This window comes from Solea solea, chromosome 1 (assembly GCF_958295425.1).
Source record: "Solea solea chromosome 1, fSolSol10.1, whole genome shotgun sequence".
In the NCBI taxonomy this organism is placed as follows: Eukaryota; Metazoa; Chordata; class Actinopteri; order Pleuronectiformes; family Soleidae; genus Solea; species Solea solea.
The window spans coordinates 27,968,593-27,986,791 of NC_081134.1; the positions used below are offsets into that span (position 1 = coordinate 27,968,593).

Genomic DNA, 18,199 nt, shown 5'->3' on the forward strand with positions numbered 1-18,199 from the left:
GCAGGGGGCGCTCACACTATCAAAAAAAAATTAAATGTGAATAAAATTCCAAACACCAACATGTTTGATTAATTATTCATTTATTAAATAATTTGCGAGCAGAACAGCATAAAAATGTGACGATTAAAGACGACAGCCTCAACCCTGATCGTGACTTTGTTTTTGTTTTTTTTAGTTTCTGTCCAGAATGAATGGATAAAAAACATGAAACTTTCATTAATCACGCACAAACTCTACATTTTATTTATCGTTAATGTCATGATTCTTTTCTCTTGTACACACACACGCACACACCGGTTATGTTGTAGCTACTTTGATAGATCTGTCAGTGACGTCACGCTCTAAAAAAACTAAATAGACCATTTTTTTGTTTTTATATATTAAATGTTGAAAATCCTTCATGAAATAGCTTCAAATGTACACTCTCCTGTCGCATGGAAAATATACACAAAGATACAAACCCACTCCCACACTGCCCCCTGGTGGTCTCCTGCTACAGTCTGAGGTCAGAGACGTCCTCTGGACTCGGGTTTCATCGTCTGCTAAGGCCACACCTCCGTTTATAATCTCATAAAATCTCCTTCGGTGACTCTGTTCACGTCCATCACGTGTCTTTATTGCCTCTCCTTCGTAAAAACCTTGTCTCCCGTCTTCTTGGTCTGTCCCTCACTGGTTCTTCAGGGCGTTGATGTGAGCACAGATCTTCAGCGCTGGGCCCAGTTTGATGTTCATGCTGGTCATCAGGTGGTCCTCGGTCAGCAGCAGCAGAGCCTGGCCGTCGATCTCCTGCAGCCTAAACGCCTCGGCCACATCGCTGCAGCCTGGACACAAAGGTCAGAGGTCAAGTTCAGCACTGAAACTAACGGTGCTTTCCGTTTGTAGTCGGAACTCAGATTATTTTACATTTTAGTGCAAAAACACGATTTAACCTGTGACTTTTGAAAGGAAACTGTTTCTCTTAAAGGATGAGACAGACTTTCCAACAGGAAAGTGAAGTTTGTAAACCACTCACTCTCCCACACCAAACCCCATAGAGAGAATCAGGGATTTTAGCTCGCGGAGACACAGGAGCTGCTGCTCTACTGCTGCCTCGTGTGGTCACTTTGTGTCACTGAAGTAAATCTGAACAAAGGATTTTGAATGCCGAATTGACAAAATAAGACTTTTGAACTTAGTGATGGAGGCAGCAGTGGATCAACAGCTCCTGTGTGCTGTGATGTTAAAATCATTGATTTTCTCTATGGGGTTTGGTGTGGGAGAGTGAGTGGTTTACAAACTTCACTTTCCTGTTGGAAAAGTCTTTCTAACAGTGAGATAAAGACGTGAACATGTTCTTAAGACATCTTAGACTTAAACTGACGTGGATTTTCACAAGTCTTTTTGGTAAGTGGTATCAGGACGAAAGGTCGATCGTCTTTGGTGGAAGACAAAGACAAATATGAGACAAAACGCGTGAGTTTGAAAATGTGTTTATGAAGAGGGAGACAGTAGAGTTTTTTTCTTCCAGATGTTTCTCTGATTGACAGCTGCTGCTGGAAAACTATGTGCGTTACCTCATCGCGTGGTTAATCTCTGCGTTTTGTTTGTGACACCCTTAATTGGACGCGGGGAGACAGAGCAGCGTTGTCGTCTGGGGACGATTAAGACGCTCGACAGACATCGTAAATCACAGCGACGACTCCGCCCACCTGGCAGTGTGTGTATGAAGGCGGTGACGTCCTCCACGCTCCACTGAGAGGGGGCGGGCTTAAATGTGGTGGAGGTGGTCATGGCGGGCGCAGAAGCCCTCCTTGCTCTGTGAGGAGGGCGTCGCTCCATCCTCGCCGCCACGGCCAGAGACAGGTCCTCGTCTCCTCCTCCTCTGTCGTCGTCGTCTTCCTCCTCCCCTCCTCCTTCCATGTCCTCGTCCTCCTCCTCTTCTGGCATTGCCACTTTCTCCTTTCCCTCCTTCTCACGCCGACCGGCGCTCCACAGATCCCGAGGCTGGAGGAGAAAAACATGTCAGGAGTTTCTATCACAGTTATAACAGTTCCATTTTTCATGGCAGGCCATCAGAATTTGCCGTAACTTTGGCGCCCCCTAGTGCCGAAACCATGTGACATTAAAGGAGACATATTATACCCCAATTCTCCAAGTTAAAATAGTTCCCTGGTGTCCTAATGAACATGTCTGTGACATGGTTTGGTCAAAATACCATAAGGATGAAGCACCATAGCAAATGATGCTTCATGCAAATGAGACACAGGCAAACACACACCCACTTCTTCCAGGGGGTTTGTCCTTTTTACAGCGCTCACTCGCTCAGCTCCTGTTCCCTCTGCTCCATTCCTCTCCCCCTCCCTCAACTAGTTCTCTGACAATATCAAAATGGCAGCGTGCACGGAAAACAGTGAGAGTGCCGTCACAGGAAGAGACGTCCGACACAAGGATCAAGCCGAACACTGCCGAACTGTAAATCAGTTAAAAACACTTAGGACTTAATGAACAAATATTTTTAATTAGGACGTGTCAGAATGGTCAGTTATGAGCTCTATTTGACCTTTTCTTAAAAATGTGTGTGTTTGTACGTCGGTGAAAAACGGTCGCTTACTAAATACGGCGACCGCTGGCCGCAGTCTGATGTGAAGTGGTGCGAACACAAGAACACACGTTTGCTGACTTTATCCGGCACATTAGCTTCATATATAAAATCCTCTGAGGCTGGAAGTTTGTGTAAAACACTGTGCTCCACTGTGCAGCCACCAACAGCACACTTGTCCCTCTGCGTTGACATAATACCGCTCTTCCTCCCTCGCCTGCACTCTCGCATTTTATAGGGACAAGGTGGAGCTAAGGTGGAGCTCTCGAAGTAAACTTACTGGTGGGGCGGTAACATTCACAGTGAAATGCGCATGCTGCCGTCATAATGCGCAGGGAATTCAACATTGCGTGTTTTATCGCCTATACTTACACTAAGGGGGACCACGAAAAAAGGACTGAGTATTCTTTTTCCACACTTTGGCGACTGGTAGGGCCTCCAGAGTCCCAAATATAAGTATTAAAATGATTAAAAAGTAGATTTTGCATAATATGTCCCCTTTAAGTGAACTCTTTCGACAACTTTTCAATCCTCACATCGTCCAGATTGACCTCATGACATTTCAAGTTGATCACATCAAAGCTCCAGGAGGAGTTTGTTCAAATGCCACACAAAAAAATCGTCAAAAAGCCTCCCTGTTGGGTTTAGGTGATAGACTGAAGAGACTTTTTTCTAGATCTCATCTTGATGAACATGCTTGTCAATTTTCACGTGTGTCTGTGAAACCAATTGCTGGGGCTGTTTATTTTAAATATTCTAGGGGGCGCTGTGGAGCCATTCTGCCAAACACAGTCCTTGGGCCCATATGTCTTTAAGAACACGTTCACGTCTTTCGCTCACTGTGAGACAGACTTTTCCAACAGGAAACTGAAGTTTGTAAACCACTCACTCTCCCACACCAAACCCCATAGATAAAATCAGTGATTTTAACTCACAGGGACACAGGAGCTGCTGCTCTACTGCTGCCTCGTGTGGTCACTTTGTGTCACTGAAGTAAATCCAAATGCAGGATTTTTAATGCCGAATTGTCAAAATAAGACATTAGAACTTAGTGATGGAGGCAGCAGTGGATCAACAACTCCTGTGTGTGTGATGTTAAAATCACTGGTTTTCTCTATGGGGTTTGGTTTGGGAGAGTGAGTGGTTTACAAACGTCAGTTTCCTGTTGGAAAAGTCTGTCTAACAGTGAGATAAAGACGTGAACATGTGACGTAGATATGGAAGACTTAAACCGAGTCTTTTATGTGAGTTCAGAGTTCCTACCAGCCGCAGTAACAGAGGTTTCCCAGGCACCGACTCTGCTCTGTTCAGGGTCGGCCGCGGACGCTCGGAGCGGCTGCCGGCGCTCAGAGCTCGCAGACGCTTCGTCAGACGGACGTTGAACCTGACAGACAGAGACAGACAGACAAAGGGTGCTGCTTTGATTCACGCTCACGTCTCTCTGCACCACATCCTGCTGCTGCTGTGACAGCGAGTCACATGACACTTGTGTTACCCTGCTCCTCCCACCTTCTCCTGCTCCTCCTCCTCATCAATGAACTCACCCGCGTGCACAGGAAGTGGAGCAGAAGCGTTTAGACCGCATGAAGTTGTGGGCGTGGCCTCTCTTGCCACAGAACTGGCAGTGCAGAACCGTTCGGTCCCTGTGACCCGACCCTGTGAGTGTGTGAGTGAGGGGGGAAAAATACATCCCATAAACACATTATATACAGAATAAATATACATTTATGTCTGTTGGATATTTAACAATAAGAGGAGTCTAAACTAAAGGTTTGAATGATACAAACCATAACATTAATAATTCACTAAATTCCTTTATTTTCTCTGCTTCTGTTTTCATTGCTAATTACATGAAGCTGCTAAGCTAAGCGACTTTTCTCCGCTTCAGTCTTGAACTTTATTAACAAAACAAAATTCCTTCAGACTCAAATTTACATATTTCTGTTCAATTAACGTCACAGATTTACTACATCAATGTTAGCCTTTTATTATTAGCCATAGCCACTCACAGCTAACTTTACTTTAATGTGGCTATATGCTAATTGCTAACAGTTGCAGACAGGTGGGACTGATGAGGTTTGTAGCCTAGCTCCCCACGATAAATGTTATCATTTTGTTATTAGCTTTAGCATTGAGCTATTTAAATGATTTACCAGATGGCTAATGTGGCTATATGCTAATTGCTAACAGTCGCAGACATGCTGAACATGTTTGTAGCCTAATTCATACATGAATGTTAATCGTTTATGTTATCATAGAAATAGATTCCAGTAGCTACGCTAATGATAATTTAACAGATAGCTAATGTGGCTATATGCTAATAGCTTAGCTGCTAGCTGTTACCTTAATTATAATTTTAACAGAAGGCTAATTATCTGATAATAATTAAGCAGTTAACATTAGCATTCATGATAACAGTAAAATTGTCTTCTTTATTTCACTTTTATATTTATTTAAATATAAAAACTCTTGTTCATTTGAACTTTCCTTCATTATTTTAATTTTTCAGCTCTTGTCCAACTGTCCCTGAACGCACCGCAGCAGTGGAAAAAAGACGTGTCACAGGTGCAGAGTCTTACTCGTGCTGGGGTCATCCGTGTCTCCTCCATCCTCCTCGTCCGAGTCACTCGAAGGCTCCGCTGGTTTGATGGCGTCCGTCACAGGTAGCTCCGCCCTGCCATTGGTCCCGTTCACTTCCTGTGGCGAGGTCACCTGTTCAGGAACCAGCAGAGACGAGCGGTTCACCTGAGGGACACGAAGACAAAGGGACGTCTTACAAACACACACACACTGAAAAACAACTTTTTATTATATTAAATTACATTATATAAAATGCCCTCTAACATTGTGTGTGTGTGTGTGTGTACACACAGGAAATGGCTGCAGTCCTTCCTGTATGACGAAACCTTCCACCAGGTGAGTCAGAACTTCCCGTCCCTCAGGCCACGCCTTCGGCTCCCAGTTGCTGCTCAGCAGTTGGCCAAAGCTCTCAGACTCGTCCTCTGATTGGCTGAGGAGCTCGGGCTCAGTCAGACGCCGCGACTCCTCCTCCTCCACCACGGTGTCCACTTCCTCAGGCTCGTGCTGCGATTGGCCGTGGTTGGTCAGGTGGGCGGGCTGAGCGGGACAGAGGGGAGGAGTGTGTTCTACCGACGGCGTGATGACGGGCGAAGAGGGCGGAGACTGAGAGGAGAGACTGGACAGCGCTGAAGAGCAGAGACGTGAAAACAGTTAGTGATGGAGGCAGCAGTGGCTCAACAACTCCTGTGTGCTGTGATGTTAAAATCACTGATTTTCTCTATGGGGTTTGGTGTGGGAGAGTGAGTGGTTTACAAACTTCAGTTTCCTGTTGGAAAAGTCTGTCTAACAGTGAGATAAAGACATGAAGACATTATGTATTATTAAGCTTTGGCGAAAGTATTTGAAAAATTGGTTTGCGATCAATTGAAGGACTTTTTGGAATCCAACAACATTCTAAACTCTCTTCAATCAGGTTTTAAAAGTTTGTTTTTAAATGATGTGTTTGAGGCATTGGACTCAAAAATGTTTTGTGTTGCCCTGTTCATTGACCTGGCTTTTGACACTGTGGATCACAATATTTTGTGAGATATTCTCATCAAAAAAGGCATCTCCACACAAGCTACTACTTGGTTCAAAGACTATTTGGCAAATAGGACACAATGTGTTCAGATGGCTGGAGTTAGTTCCACTTTTCTTGAGGTCACAAAAGGTGTACCTCAAGGCTCAGTCCTAGGACCACTTTTGTTTACAATTTATATTAACGATCTGTGTGCAAACTTGTCCTATGCCTCACACATTTTTATGCTGATGATACAGTCATTTATTGCTCTTCACATTCAATTGCACAAGCATTCATATTTTTGCAATCCGCCTTTGATACAGTGCAGACTAATCTGGAGGAATTGAAACTGGTTTTAAATGCTGAAAAATCCAAAATAATGCTTTTTTCAAACTCATCTGTTCCCATGGAACAAATCCCCTCAATTAGAACTTCCCATGGCAGAGCTCTTGAGCTGGTTACCAGTTATAAGTACCTGGGATTTATTATTGATGGGGAGCTATCTTTCAAAGTGCATGTTAGAAATTTGGTTTCTAAATTAAGGGTGAAGCTCGGTTTCTTTTATAGAAACAAGTCTTGTTTCTCCCTCAGAGCTAGGAAGGTCCTGATATCAGCGACATTCTTACCAACACTTGACTATGGCGATGTTGTGTACATGTGTGTCTCTAACAGTTGCCTACAGTCTTTGACTCCAGTCTATCATTGTGCTCTGAGGTTCATCACTGGCTGTAGCCGCCTCACCCACCACTGTGAACTGTATGCCAAAGCTTCCATGTCTTCTCTGTCTGTAAGATGCTACACACACTGGATGACTCTGGTCTATAAGGCTCTTCTCGGCTTGGTTCCCTATTTAAGTACTTTTCTTCAGCGAACCGGAAGCCATTATGCCTTACGTTCCAATGACATTTTGCACTTGTCTTTTATCTGGTTAAATAAAAATAAAATAAAATGATATTTTGAAACTTTAGAAGATGATGAGCTTTGATAGAATTTCCTCAAGAGGTGACTTCTTGTGTTTATTTGTTTGTATGTTTGTTTGTTTGTTGAGTTCTGGAGTCGTGTGTTTGAAGGTACCTGATTGGTTGTCAGACTGGATCGACATGTTTTCACAGAAATCCTCCTGACCAACAGGGGGCAGCTCGCGATGACACTCCAGCAGCCTCGGACTCTGGACAGTGACGCTGGGGACAGAAGTCTGGATTGGGACAGAGGTTTGGACAATGATGGAATTTTGGACCGGAACAGAAGTCTGGACTGGGGCAGAGATTTGGATGGGGACAGAGGGTTGTACTGGTGCTGGGACAGGAACTGAGGACTGGATGGGTTTGTGTTCTGTGTTGCAGTCTTTAACGGTTGGAACCGGATCCATGTTGTGGTGCTGGTGGAGATCCTGAACCGTGGTGGTCGTCTCAGACTGGTCCATGACGCTCTCTGCTTCCTCTTCCTTTATCTTCTCCTCTCCACCTCCTCCTGTCTCGCTCTGAGCCTGACTGGCCTCCGTCACCTCCATTTGCTCCTCCTCCTCCGCCCGCCACTGTCTCTCGTCCTTGACTTTGTCTCTTTGGTCATCTCTCTGCAGCCTCGGGTCGTCTCTCTGCAGCCTCGGGTCGTCTCTCTGCAGCCTCGGGTCGTCTCTCTGCAGCCTCATGTCATCTCTCTCCAGCCTCGGGTCGTCTCTCTCCAGCCTCGGGTCGTCTCTCTGCAGCTTCGGGTCGTCTCTCTGCAGCCTCGGGTCGTCTCTCTCCAGCCTCGGGTCGTCTCTCTGCAGCCTCGGGTCGTCTCTCTGCAGCCTTGGGTCGTCTCTCTCCTGCCTCGGGTTGTCTCTCTGCAGCCTCGGGTCGTCTCTCTGCAGCCTTGGGTCGTCTCTCTCCTGCCTCGGGTCGTCTCTCTGCAGCCTCGGGTCGTCTCTCTTCAGCCTCGGGTCGTCTCTCTGCAGTCTCGGGTCGTCTCTCTCCAGCCTCGGGTCGTCTCTCTGCAGTCTCGGGTCGTCTCTCTCCAGCCTCGGGTCGTCTCTCTGCAGTCTCGGGTCGTCTCTCTCCAGCCTCGGGTCGTCTCTCTGCAGTCTCGGGTTGTCTCTCTCCAGCCTCGGGTCGTCTCTCTGCAGTCTCGGGTCGTCTCTCTCCAGCCTCGGGTCGTCTCTCTGCAGTCTCGGGTCGTCTCTCTCCAGCCTCAGGTCTTTTGCAACGCTCCCGTCCTCTCTGGCTCCTTGTCTCGCCGCTCGTCCTCTCTGCTCCTCGCTTTCCCTCGCGTCTCCTCCTCTCTGTGACCGCGGTATGTTCTGATGTTCTGGGGGTGTGGCTAGACTCAGGAGCGGCAGCGGCGAGTGCAGAGGTGACGTCTTTTTTGGCAGTGAGGCATTTAGAGGAAGAGGAAGAACGTCGTCAACGCTCAGCGTCCGCTTTGTTTGTCTGGAAATGTCTGAAGATTCTGTGGCGACCGGCGATGGCGGTAGTGTTGGAATCGGAGGCGGAGACTGCACCGTGGCGTGGGCATACGCTCCGGGTTGAGTCTGACGTTGACCCGAGGAGAGAGCGATGATCTGCAGCTGCCTCGCGGCAGATGGCGGCCGGTCAAAGTGCGAGGAAGGCGTGGTCACTGTCAGCGCGCTGTGCTGCGATTGGCCGGCACCGTGCACAGTCTGAGATAACGGACAGTTCTTGAGTCCGGCCAGGGGGCGGCCGATGGGTGTGGCCTGACCGGAGAGGGCGGCAGCGATCGGTTGGAGGGCGGAAGTTTGCCGTGGCGACGCCGCTCTGTGACCGTTTGGCGAGTGGAGGCGTGGCCTCAGAGGGACGGCTCGCACCGGAGAGTAGAGAGCTGCAGGAGGACGGGAGACAACGACTGAGACATGAGGACCGTTCATTCTCAGGTGGGAAATCACACAAACAAACCAATATTTCAGAAACTTTTCAGAATTTCAAAAAGCTGTGCATGGACACAGGCGACCTTTGTGAACTCAGTGTTCTGGAAGTTGAACAGGAAAACCGAATAAATCTGTCAGAGAATCTCGTGTGGACGCAAAGAATATACAACACTGCAACACACGCCGCTACTTTTTGGGGGGTAATGGGGGTAAAAATTGCCAAAAAGCTTTGTGTTAGCGGAGTTGTTCATGACGAAGTTTTGGAACTTGAATGGTAAAAAAGTAACTGAAGAACGCCGGAGAAGCCGGTGTTCCAAAAACGTATGGGCGTATTGTGAAAAGTCTTGACTAGAAAATGAGCGAATTTCATCTTCACGCAACTGCAACTGATCCATTTGCAATCTACCAAAGATCGCACTCACAGTTTTAGAATGTGGGAGGAGTCATTGAACGTAAAACGAGAAAAAACAAATTAATCTGTCAGAGAAGCTAGTGTGAACGTGGAGAATATGCGACGCTGCAACACACACCACCATTTTTTACCAATGGGGTAAAAAGCTTTGTTTTAGCAGAGATGTTTGTTTATGACAAAGTTTTGGAACTTTAGTGGTAAAAAGGAGCTGGAAAAAATCGCAGAAAAGGCAGGTGTTCCAAAAAAGTACAGATCTATTGGGAAAAGTCATGACTAGAAAATGTGCGAATTTTAATCTGCATGCGGCCGCAATTGATCCACATATTTCTGACAAAGATCGAGGAGGGTTTCCTTCATTTTCATTCATTTTCAGTGGGAAAAAGTTGAAAACTGAAGAATGTGAGGGGTGGATGATCGTTAAATGAACGTAAAAAACAAATAAATCTGTCAGAAAGGGTCGTGTGAACGTGGAGAATACACAACATTTCAAACAGACTGTGGGAGGAGTTAGCGAATGAAGAAGGTGTGGCCTAACGATAAAGACTGGAAAACAATAGTGTGAATGCTGACTCAGCATTATTGTTGTTATACATACATGTCCACTGTGACCACACCCACTGGGACTTACTTGGGGGCGGGACTGAAAGGTGGCGGTTGGGCGCGGTCAGGCTCTCCGTTACCGTGGCACTGGGTTGCGGTCGTGGCCTGAGAGGAGGGAAGAGCGGGGCGTTTGGGCGAGTGAGGGGGGGTGGGAGCGAGGTGGGGGGCTTTAGGCGGAGGGTTGGGGGTAGGGTGAGGGTCCCAGGGGGGAGGGGAGGTCTCAGGGTGAGACTGTGGAGCTGGAAGAGAGAGAGAGAGAGAGAGAGAGAGAGAGAGAGAGAGAGAGAGAGAGAGAGAGAGAGAGAGAGAGATTCAGCCACATCTGAAATCTGCTTTAATTCAAGGTGTGAGTTTAACTGCTCCCACCAACAGTGATGGTCCAATCATAGCTTAGCAGCTGTTACTAGGCGGGGCAGGTGTAATGTGTGAGGTTGGTGTCTTTTTCCACAACAACATTCATCACAGCACACACTGCTGCCTCCATCACTAAGTTCAAATGTCACAAAGTGACCACACGAGGCAGCAGTAGACCAGCAGCTCCTGTGTCCCTGCGAGCTAAAATCACTGATTTTCTCTATGGGGTTTGGTGTGGGAGAGTGAGTGGTTTATAAACTTCAGTTTCCTGTTGGAAAAGTCTGTGTAACAGTGAGATAAAGACATGAACATGTTCTAAAGACGTCGTAGACTTAAACTGACTTTTGTCAAGTGGCTAAAATCTGTTATCGGTTTTCCTTCACTCTCTCACACCAAAGCCCATAGAGAAAATCCGTGATTTAAGCTTGCTGGGACGCAGGAGCTGCTGGTCTACTGCTGCCTCGTGTGGTCACTTTGTGTCACTGAAAAAAACACGAACAGAGGATTTTAAAAGCTGAAGTGACAAAATAAGACATTTGAAGTTAGTGATGGAGGCAGCAGTGGATCAACAACTCCTGTGTGTTTGATGTTAAAATCACTGGTTTTCTCTAGAGGTTTGGTGTGGGAGAGTGAGCGGTTTACAAAGCAAAACTAAGTTAATAAACACAACTTTAAAAAATCATTCATGACATTAGAGTAACAATGTAACACAGGACGTGTCAACACTGACGTGTCAAGGCTCGGAGGCTCACCTGAGCAGAAGCAGGGTTAGAGGACAGGGAGGAGGAGGAGGAGGAGGAAGAAGAGGAAGAGGGGGAGGAGGCAGGTCGCATAGCAGATGTGAGAATCAGCTGCAGGAAGAAAAAAAAGAGGAGAAGGTAGAGACACAAACAGAGGAGTGTCCAGTCAATGTGTGTGTGTGTGTGTGTGTGTGTGTGTGTGTGTGTTTACCATCTGAGCCCTTAGCAGCACCTGGTCTTGGCCAGACCCTTTGAGACCTTTTCCTAGGAGCAAAGTCTGCTGGGATACTCTCTGCCTGACAGGTGACGGGCTCTGATTGGTCCGCACAAGACTAGGTGAGCCTGCAGGGTGAGACTGTGATACCTGGAGGAGGAGGAGATAAAGAAGACGTCCACAGTAAGGACGTCTTGTTCTATTTCCTTGAAAAGCATGACAGTGTGTGCATGTTCTCATATTTGTCACCTCTTTAGGACATTTTTTTTCTGTCATAAACACTGACCTTGTCAGGACCAGTCGTCATCATGGAGACCAAAACCTGGTCCTCATGAGGCAGAACCTCATTTCTGAGGAACTGGTTAAAGTTTAGGACTAAGATTGGAACTTTAGGTTACAGATAATGCTTTTTTATGCTGTCCAAATGAATGGAAGGCAGTGCAGTGTACGATAGCTCTGTGTGTGTGTGTGTGTGTGTGTGTGTGTGTGTGTGTGTGTGTGTGTGTGTGTGTGTGTGTGTGTGTGTGAGAGAGAGGATGTGAAACCCTCAGATGAAAGCAGAGGAAACCTCAAACACTGACCGACACTGCACTGAGGAGATGCTGCAGAGTTCCACTGCTCTCAGAGGTTCAGTTTCTCACCTTCACACACACACACACTGCCATTTTTATTTTTTTTTTCTAAATAAGTTGTGTCCATGTGTTTTTGTGTGTGTGTGAGAGGTATTATAGTATCGTCGTATTAAAGATCAGTGTGTGGAGACACAGAGGCTCACTCTGTGATTTTAGCCACTAAACGAAAGACGAATCTACGTCGTCAGTTTAAGTCTACGATGTCTGAAGAACATATTTCATGTCTTTATCTCACGGTTACACAGACTTTTCCAACAGGAAACTGAAGTTTATAAACCACTCACTCTCTCACACCAAACCCCATTGAGAAAATTAGTGATTTTAGCTCGTGGGGACACAGGAGCTGCTGGTCTACTGCTGCTCCCATTTCGTACATTAAGTAGGTTTTTGGTGTGGTGTGGGAGAGTGAGTGGTTCTGTTGGAAAAGTCTGTCTCACAGTGAGATAAAGACGTGAATGTGTTCTTAAGACGTCGTAGACTTAAGCTGACATACATTTTATGAACTGAGTCTTGAGGAAAGTGGCTAAAATATTTTTTTTTTCTAAAATATGTTCTATTACAAAGCAATTTTGGGATATTTTCCAGAATTTAATGTCTAAAAACTGCTCTTACAATCAACAACTACTCCTTTACAGTGATACGTGGTGTGTGTGTGTGTGTGTGCGCGCGTGTGTTAGTTACCTGTCTACCAGGTGGACTGGCTGGCGTGTGAAAGGGCGTGATGGGCGTGGAAGTCGCCGTGGACACAGGCCTGGTGTTCCCGTTGGTCAGGCTGGTGGAGGTCTTCGATGACATGGTGGTGCAGCAGCTGTGTGTGTGTGGGGGGGAGACGACGGGGGAGGCCATGCTGGCAATAGCGTGGGGGGAGGAAGTGGAGGAAGTGGCGGGCGGAGGGAGAAGAGGAGAGGTTTGTGTGGTGGGAGGTGGTTTGGAGGCGCCGGGCGAGGGGAGGATTGGGCGAGAGTACGTTCTGAGGGCAGGGGTCACCGTGGAGGTAAGTTTAGGCGGTGCTGGGACGAGGATGTGCGGAGACGCCACCGCTGCTGCTGCTGTTGCCTTCGTGCCATGAGTGGTGGAGATGGAGGGAGCAGGGGTGAGAGGGGGAGGAGGGGAGGACGTGGTGGGCGTCGACACGGCTGTCGAGGAGTCCAGGAGCATGGGGTTGGGGGTGAGGCGAGGAGGTGTGGGGGTGGTGGGAGTGGTAGAGTCCGATGTGGTGGTGGACGACGCCTGAGGGCTGGTGTCACCGGTGGACTCACCGCCTTCTGACGGGTTCAGACAAAGAGGTTCCTGATCCATCCTTCAACACTGCAGAGAGAGAGAGAGAGAGAGAGAGAGAGAGAGAGACAGACAGAGAAAGAGAGAGACAGACAGACAGAGAGACAGAGAGAGAGAGAGACAGACAGACACAGACAGAGAGAGAGACAGCGACATGTTACCAACATATTGACAAGTTTATGTCGCTGTGTAAACCACTCACTCTATTTCTGTTATTATAAGAACATGTTCACGTCTTTATCTCACTGTGAGACTTTGCCAACAGGAAATAGAAGTTATCTAAACCACTCACTCTCCCACACCAAAGTGTTGTTGATCCACTGCTGCCTCATCAGTTCAAATGTCTTATTTTGTCACTTCTGCATTTAAAATCCTTCATTCAGATTTACCTCAGTGACACAAAGTGACCACACAAGGCAACAGTAGAACAGCAGCTCCTGTGTCCCTGCCAGCTAAAATCACTGGTTTTCTCTATGGGCTTTGGTGTGTGAGCGTGAGTGGTTTACAAACTTTAGTCTCACAGTGAGATACAGACGTGACTTTTTTGTTGAGTCGCCATAATAATAATAATAATAATAATAATAATCTGATTTTCCTTGTTCCCATGAGTATCCATGTCTCAGGCTGGTTCTCAGCAGCAGGGGGCGCTCACAGTCACAGTCAGTACTGACTCATGTGTCAGAACCTCATACAACCACACTTACAAACACTGAACTATCCCTTTAACTTTGTTTCAGTCACGAGCGAACCTGAAGTACTAGTTATAATTTAGTTAAAGATGAATAGCAGTGTTATAAAGATAACTTTCCTTAGGTCATGTGACCCGTGTGTGTGCGTGTGTGTGTGTGTGTGTGTTGGCAGGTGAATGATGAATGACACAGTGAATGACAACAGTGTTGCACGTTCACGTGCCATCGCCGCGCGAGCAGCAGCAGGTGCCACTGAGAGTCCACGCGCGCAGCGGGCCAGATGTGTCCCCATCTGTCCCCGCAGCCTGTCCTCGTGTACTGCGGTGACGCGTAGTTAGGCCACAGATCAAACACACACAAACACACACGTGACTATAAAAGAAAACAAAGATGGAGACCTTGGTATTCTCATTTCTGTGAGCGCGAACCTCACCAAATATAAACAGTTTGTGTTTTTTTCTGGTCACGTCCACGTTAAAGCTCCATGTCTCCCCCCCATCTCCTCCCCCCTCTCCCCCCGGCCTCCTACCTCTGTGGTCGGCTCCGTCCTGCAGGTTTCACTCCGGGCCGCGTCTGTCCATGTCTGCACCGGAGAGTGTGATCAGATGAGCGGCTTCTTCAGGCTCAGATGGGCGTGTGTGTGTTTGTGTGTGTGTGTGTGTGTGTGTAGAGAGACTCACTTCCTCGTCTGACAGCGCGTCACCCTCCCTCCCTCTCTGTGTCTCTCCCCCCTCAGACAACAACAGCTGCCTCACCTCTGCTTCTCTTTGCGCACGGACACAAAGTTGCACAGCGACACAGGCCCGTTTATGATCTGCATGTGTGTGTGTGTGTGTGTGTGTGTGTAAATGTGTGTGTGTGAATGTGTGTCGCACTTTGTTTAGGATTTCATCCGCAGCCCCGGCTCTGCCCCCGAACAGCAGCCTGGGATTCCAGCATCCATGAGTCGGGTATGAGGACCACCGATCCGCCGCCGCCGCTGCCGCACCTGCCGGGTCTGCGCTTGGAATGAGGCCGGCTCAGTGCCACCGTGAAGCGGCTGCCAGGGCCTGATGAGTCCGCTGCTGCTGGAGGAACGCAGTGGAAGAAAATGAGAGGTTTCAGAGAGAGAAGGAGAGACAGCACCACACAGAGCTCAGGAGGACTGAGAGAGAGAGAGAGAGAGAGATGTACACACACACGCCCGCACACACACACACACTACACTTTTACAAAATAACCAAAACATTGTTTTAAAATATGTAAAGTATCCATATGTCAGTGATTGAGTGTGTTTTTATATGATATGTTTTTTTTCATGTGTGTAATGAAAAACTAATGAGTTAAAGGGACAGTGCAGGGTTTTTTCTGAAGTGTTAGATATATATGACACACAGTCTGTCACATAAGACATAAGGCATTTAAACCACTAAACAAAACTACTTAACATCATAAAATCATAAAATCTGAAGTTTGTAAACCACTCACTCTCCCACACCAAACCCCACAGAGAAAATCAGTGATTTTAGCTCACAGGGACACAGGAGCTGCTGGTCTACTGCTGCCTCGTGTGGTCACTTTGTGTCACTGAGGTCAATCTGAACGAAGGATTTTAAATGCCGAATTTGACAATATAAGACATTTGAACTTAGTGATGGAGGCAGCAGTGGATCAACAACTGTGTGCTTTGATGTTAAAATCACTGATTTTCTCTGCGGGGTTTGGTGTGGGAGAGTGAGTGGTTTACACACTTCAGTTTCCTCAACAGCAGGGCTCAACATTCTTTGATAAACGCTTGAAATTAAACATTAAATGTCTTCTTAGTGTCAAATAAATTTGATCAAACTCAAGTTTATATTATATTTTCAGTGCGAATCATTTTCCTGTGTGTGTGTGTGTGTCTTTTGTTTCCATTTTGCTGTGACAGCGTGTGGTCATGTGACTAGCAGCAGTGTTGCCTCAGTGATCTGCTGTGTGTGTGTCATTGGACACCTGTAGCCTGAACTCTTCCTCCCAACCAACACGTCACTGCATTAATCTGCAGGTGCGTCAGAAGCTCCGCCTTCAAAATAAAACATGTTAAAACCTCTGTCTTGAATCATATTAAGTGTTCTAACTTTTTTATGTGCAATGTACCAAAATTATCAAAAATGTATATTTCTGTTATTATATGAACACATTCACATCTTTATCTCACTGTTAGACAGACTTTTCCAACAGGAAACTGAAGTTTGTAAACCACTCACTCTCCCACACCAAACCCCATAGAGAAAATCAGTGATTTTAGCTCGCAGGGACACAGGGGAGCTGCTGGTCTACTGCTGCATCGTGTGGTCACTTTGTGTCACTTAAGTAAATGTGAATGAAAGATTTCAAAAGCTGAATTCTCAAAATTAGACAGTTGAACTTAGTGATTGAGGCAGCAGTGGATCAACAAAATCACGGATTTTCTCTATGGGGTTTGGTGTGGGATAGTGAGTGGTTTTCCTTTTGGTAAACCATATAAATGTGTGTTTTATGTATATTCTATGATTTTGTCCTGTTTCAGTCATGGAGCTTTCACCATCATCCCACCGAACCAGAACAAGAGGAAAGAAATACAGAGAAGTTGGTTCTTCTCTATATAAAAAAGTTTTGACTTTTAAATGTTTGTTTATATTTATTATATATGGCGTTATTTTTCTATATTGTGGAAAATAAAGTTTTCAACCCTAAAAAGACTGTTTTGTTGTTGTGTGATTGGTCGAGCAGAGGCGGAGACGGAGCTTGCTGCTCTGGAGGAGCTGAGACTGCCATGAGTTATGTTTCTGTGACGCCCAGCTGTGTTGGTGAGACACACACACACACACATATAGCACATGTCTTAATCTGATTATGCAAACATGTCTTAATCTGATGATTCCTTGTTCAGAGTCTGATGTTACTGGAATGACTGTAATCAGAACACGTTCTTGACATGATGACACTACTATCATAGTCTGATTAAAATCAGAATATTGCCGTCCATGTGACAAGATTATGATGCTAAAATTAGTTACTGAGCTTGAATATTCCTTTTTTCATATTACAAAAGCATAATCTGATGATGACTCATGTCATGATGTCATAATCTGATTATATGCACATTCAGAATACTTCATGTGATTATTATTGATTATTCTGATAACAGGCAATCACAGCGTGCTGTTTACATGGCAGTGTCTTAATCAGATTACTGTCATTATCTGGTTAAAATCAGAGCACTGTGTGTGTGTGTCCACAGGTGGCTGCATGACTCTGGAGGAAGTGCGTCTGGAGCAGCAGCAGGAAATGATGCGAGCAAAGAGGAAACACAAACCGGTCTGATGGCATTTGCGTGATATTATACACGTCTCCAAAAGACTGTCATTGTCTCGTGTCTCATAATTTACATCTGTAACCAAAAGTACTCCTGTTTCGTGAACCATTTATTCCCCAACATTTAACTGAAACTGAAGTTTGTAAACCACTCACTCTCCCACACCAAAGCCCATAAAGAAAATCAGTCATTTTAACATCACAGCACACAGGAGTTGGTGATCCACTGCTGCCTCCATCACTAAATTCAAATGTGTTATTTTGTAACTTTGGCATTTAAAATCCTTCGTTTAGATTTACCTCAGTGACACAAAGTGACCACACGAGGCAGCAGTAGACAACAGCTCCTGTGTCCCTGCCAGCTAAAGTCACTGATTTTATCTATGGGGTTTGGTGTGGGAGAGTAAGTGGTTCACAAACTTCAGTTTCCTCTTGGAAAAGCTTGTCTAACAGTGAGACACAGTGTTTTCACAGTGAACCAGCGTCTGTCTCTCAGGCTGGTTCTGGACATAGAAGCAAACTTCTTCTCCAACAGGAAACTGAAGTTTGTAAACCACTCACTCTCGCACACCAAAGCCCATAGAGAAAATCCGTGATTTTGACATCACAGCACACAGGAGTTGATCCACTTCTGCGTCATCACTAAGTTCATGTGTTATGTTTTGTCACTTCGGCATTTAAAATCCTTCATTCAGATTTACTTCAATGACACAAAGTGACCACACGTTCAGGAACGTGGGTATTTTTTATTTTGTGTATTTTGTTTGTGCAACAGCTGTCGTGAAATCAAGATCAAACACAGGACACGAGCCTGTTAGAGAGTGAATGGACAGCTTGTACTTTTTTTTTTACCCCGGGGCGTGGCTCCTGAATGCATCACGCCATTCTTTCCTGTTACATAAGGCGTGTGTTACAGAGAGGACTGAAGGTGTGTCAGTGGAACT

General features: G+C 46.2%; 1 protein-coding gene and 1 long non-coding RNA gene across 6 annotated transcripts; one reads left to right on the forward strand and one right to left on the reverse strand.

The window, feature by feature from the left end:
• Positions 1–63: 63 nt before the first annotated feature.
• si:ch211-230g15.5 (TRIO and F-actin-binding protein) lies at positions 64–15,351 on the reverse strand. 5 transcript variants are annotated; one of them, XM_058628159.1, is made up of 13 exons: positions 14,816–15,350; positions 14,470–14,523; positions 12,655–13,281; positions 11,339–11,491; positions 11,140–11,238; positions 10,062–10,272; positions 7,233–8,975; positions 5,423–5,784; positions 5,158–5,323; positions 4,123–4,234; positions 3,842–3,962; positions 1,689–1,983; positions 64–821 (listed from the first exon to the last, which is right to left on the reverse strand). In XM_058628159.1, exons 3-13 carry the CDS (start codon positions 13,270–13,272, stop codon positions 667–669), a joined length of 4,035 nt encoding a protein of 1,344 aa, XP_058484142.1. In that variant the 5' UTR covers positions 13,273–13,281; positions 14,470–14,523; positions 14,816–15,350; the 3' UTR covers positions 64–666. The 5 variants fall into 5 exon arrangements, with proteins under 5 accessions (XP_058484142.1, XP_058484150.1, XP_058484134.1 ...); XM_058628167.1 differs by lacking the exon at positions 14,470–14,523 and having other exon boundaries at positions 14,816–15,351; XM_058628151.1 differs by having other exon boundaries at positions 14,470–15,350.
• Positions 15,352–15,490: 139 nt separating this feature from the next.
• LOC131458906 (uncharacterized) lies at positions 15,491–17,309 on the forward strand. Its single transcript, XR_009240152.1, has 4 exons — positions 15,491–15,963; positions 16,468–16,526; positions 16,671–16,747; positions 17,182–17,309. It is a non-coding gene; the product is annotated as an uncharacterized LOC131458906 (long non-coding RNA).
• Positions 17,310–18,199: the final 890 nt, after the last annotated feature.

Bases quoted from the DNA above. Each gene is read 5' to 3' on its own strand.
- si:ch211-230g15.5 (XM_058628167.1), bottom strand. From the start codon at position 13,272: ATGGATCAGGAACCTCTTTGTCTGAACCCGTCAGAAGGCGGTGAGTCC. The intron at 4,235-5,157 runs GTAAGACTCTGC...ACACACTCACAG, and splicing joins CACGGATGACCCCAGCACGA to GGTCGGGTCACAGGGACCGA. The intron at 822-1,688 runs GTGGGCGGAGTC...CTTTGTGTCCAG, and splicing joins CTTCATACACACACTGCCAG to GCTGCAGCGATGTGGCCGAG.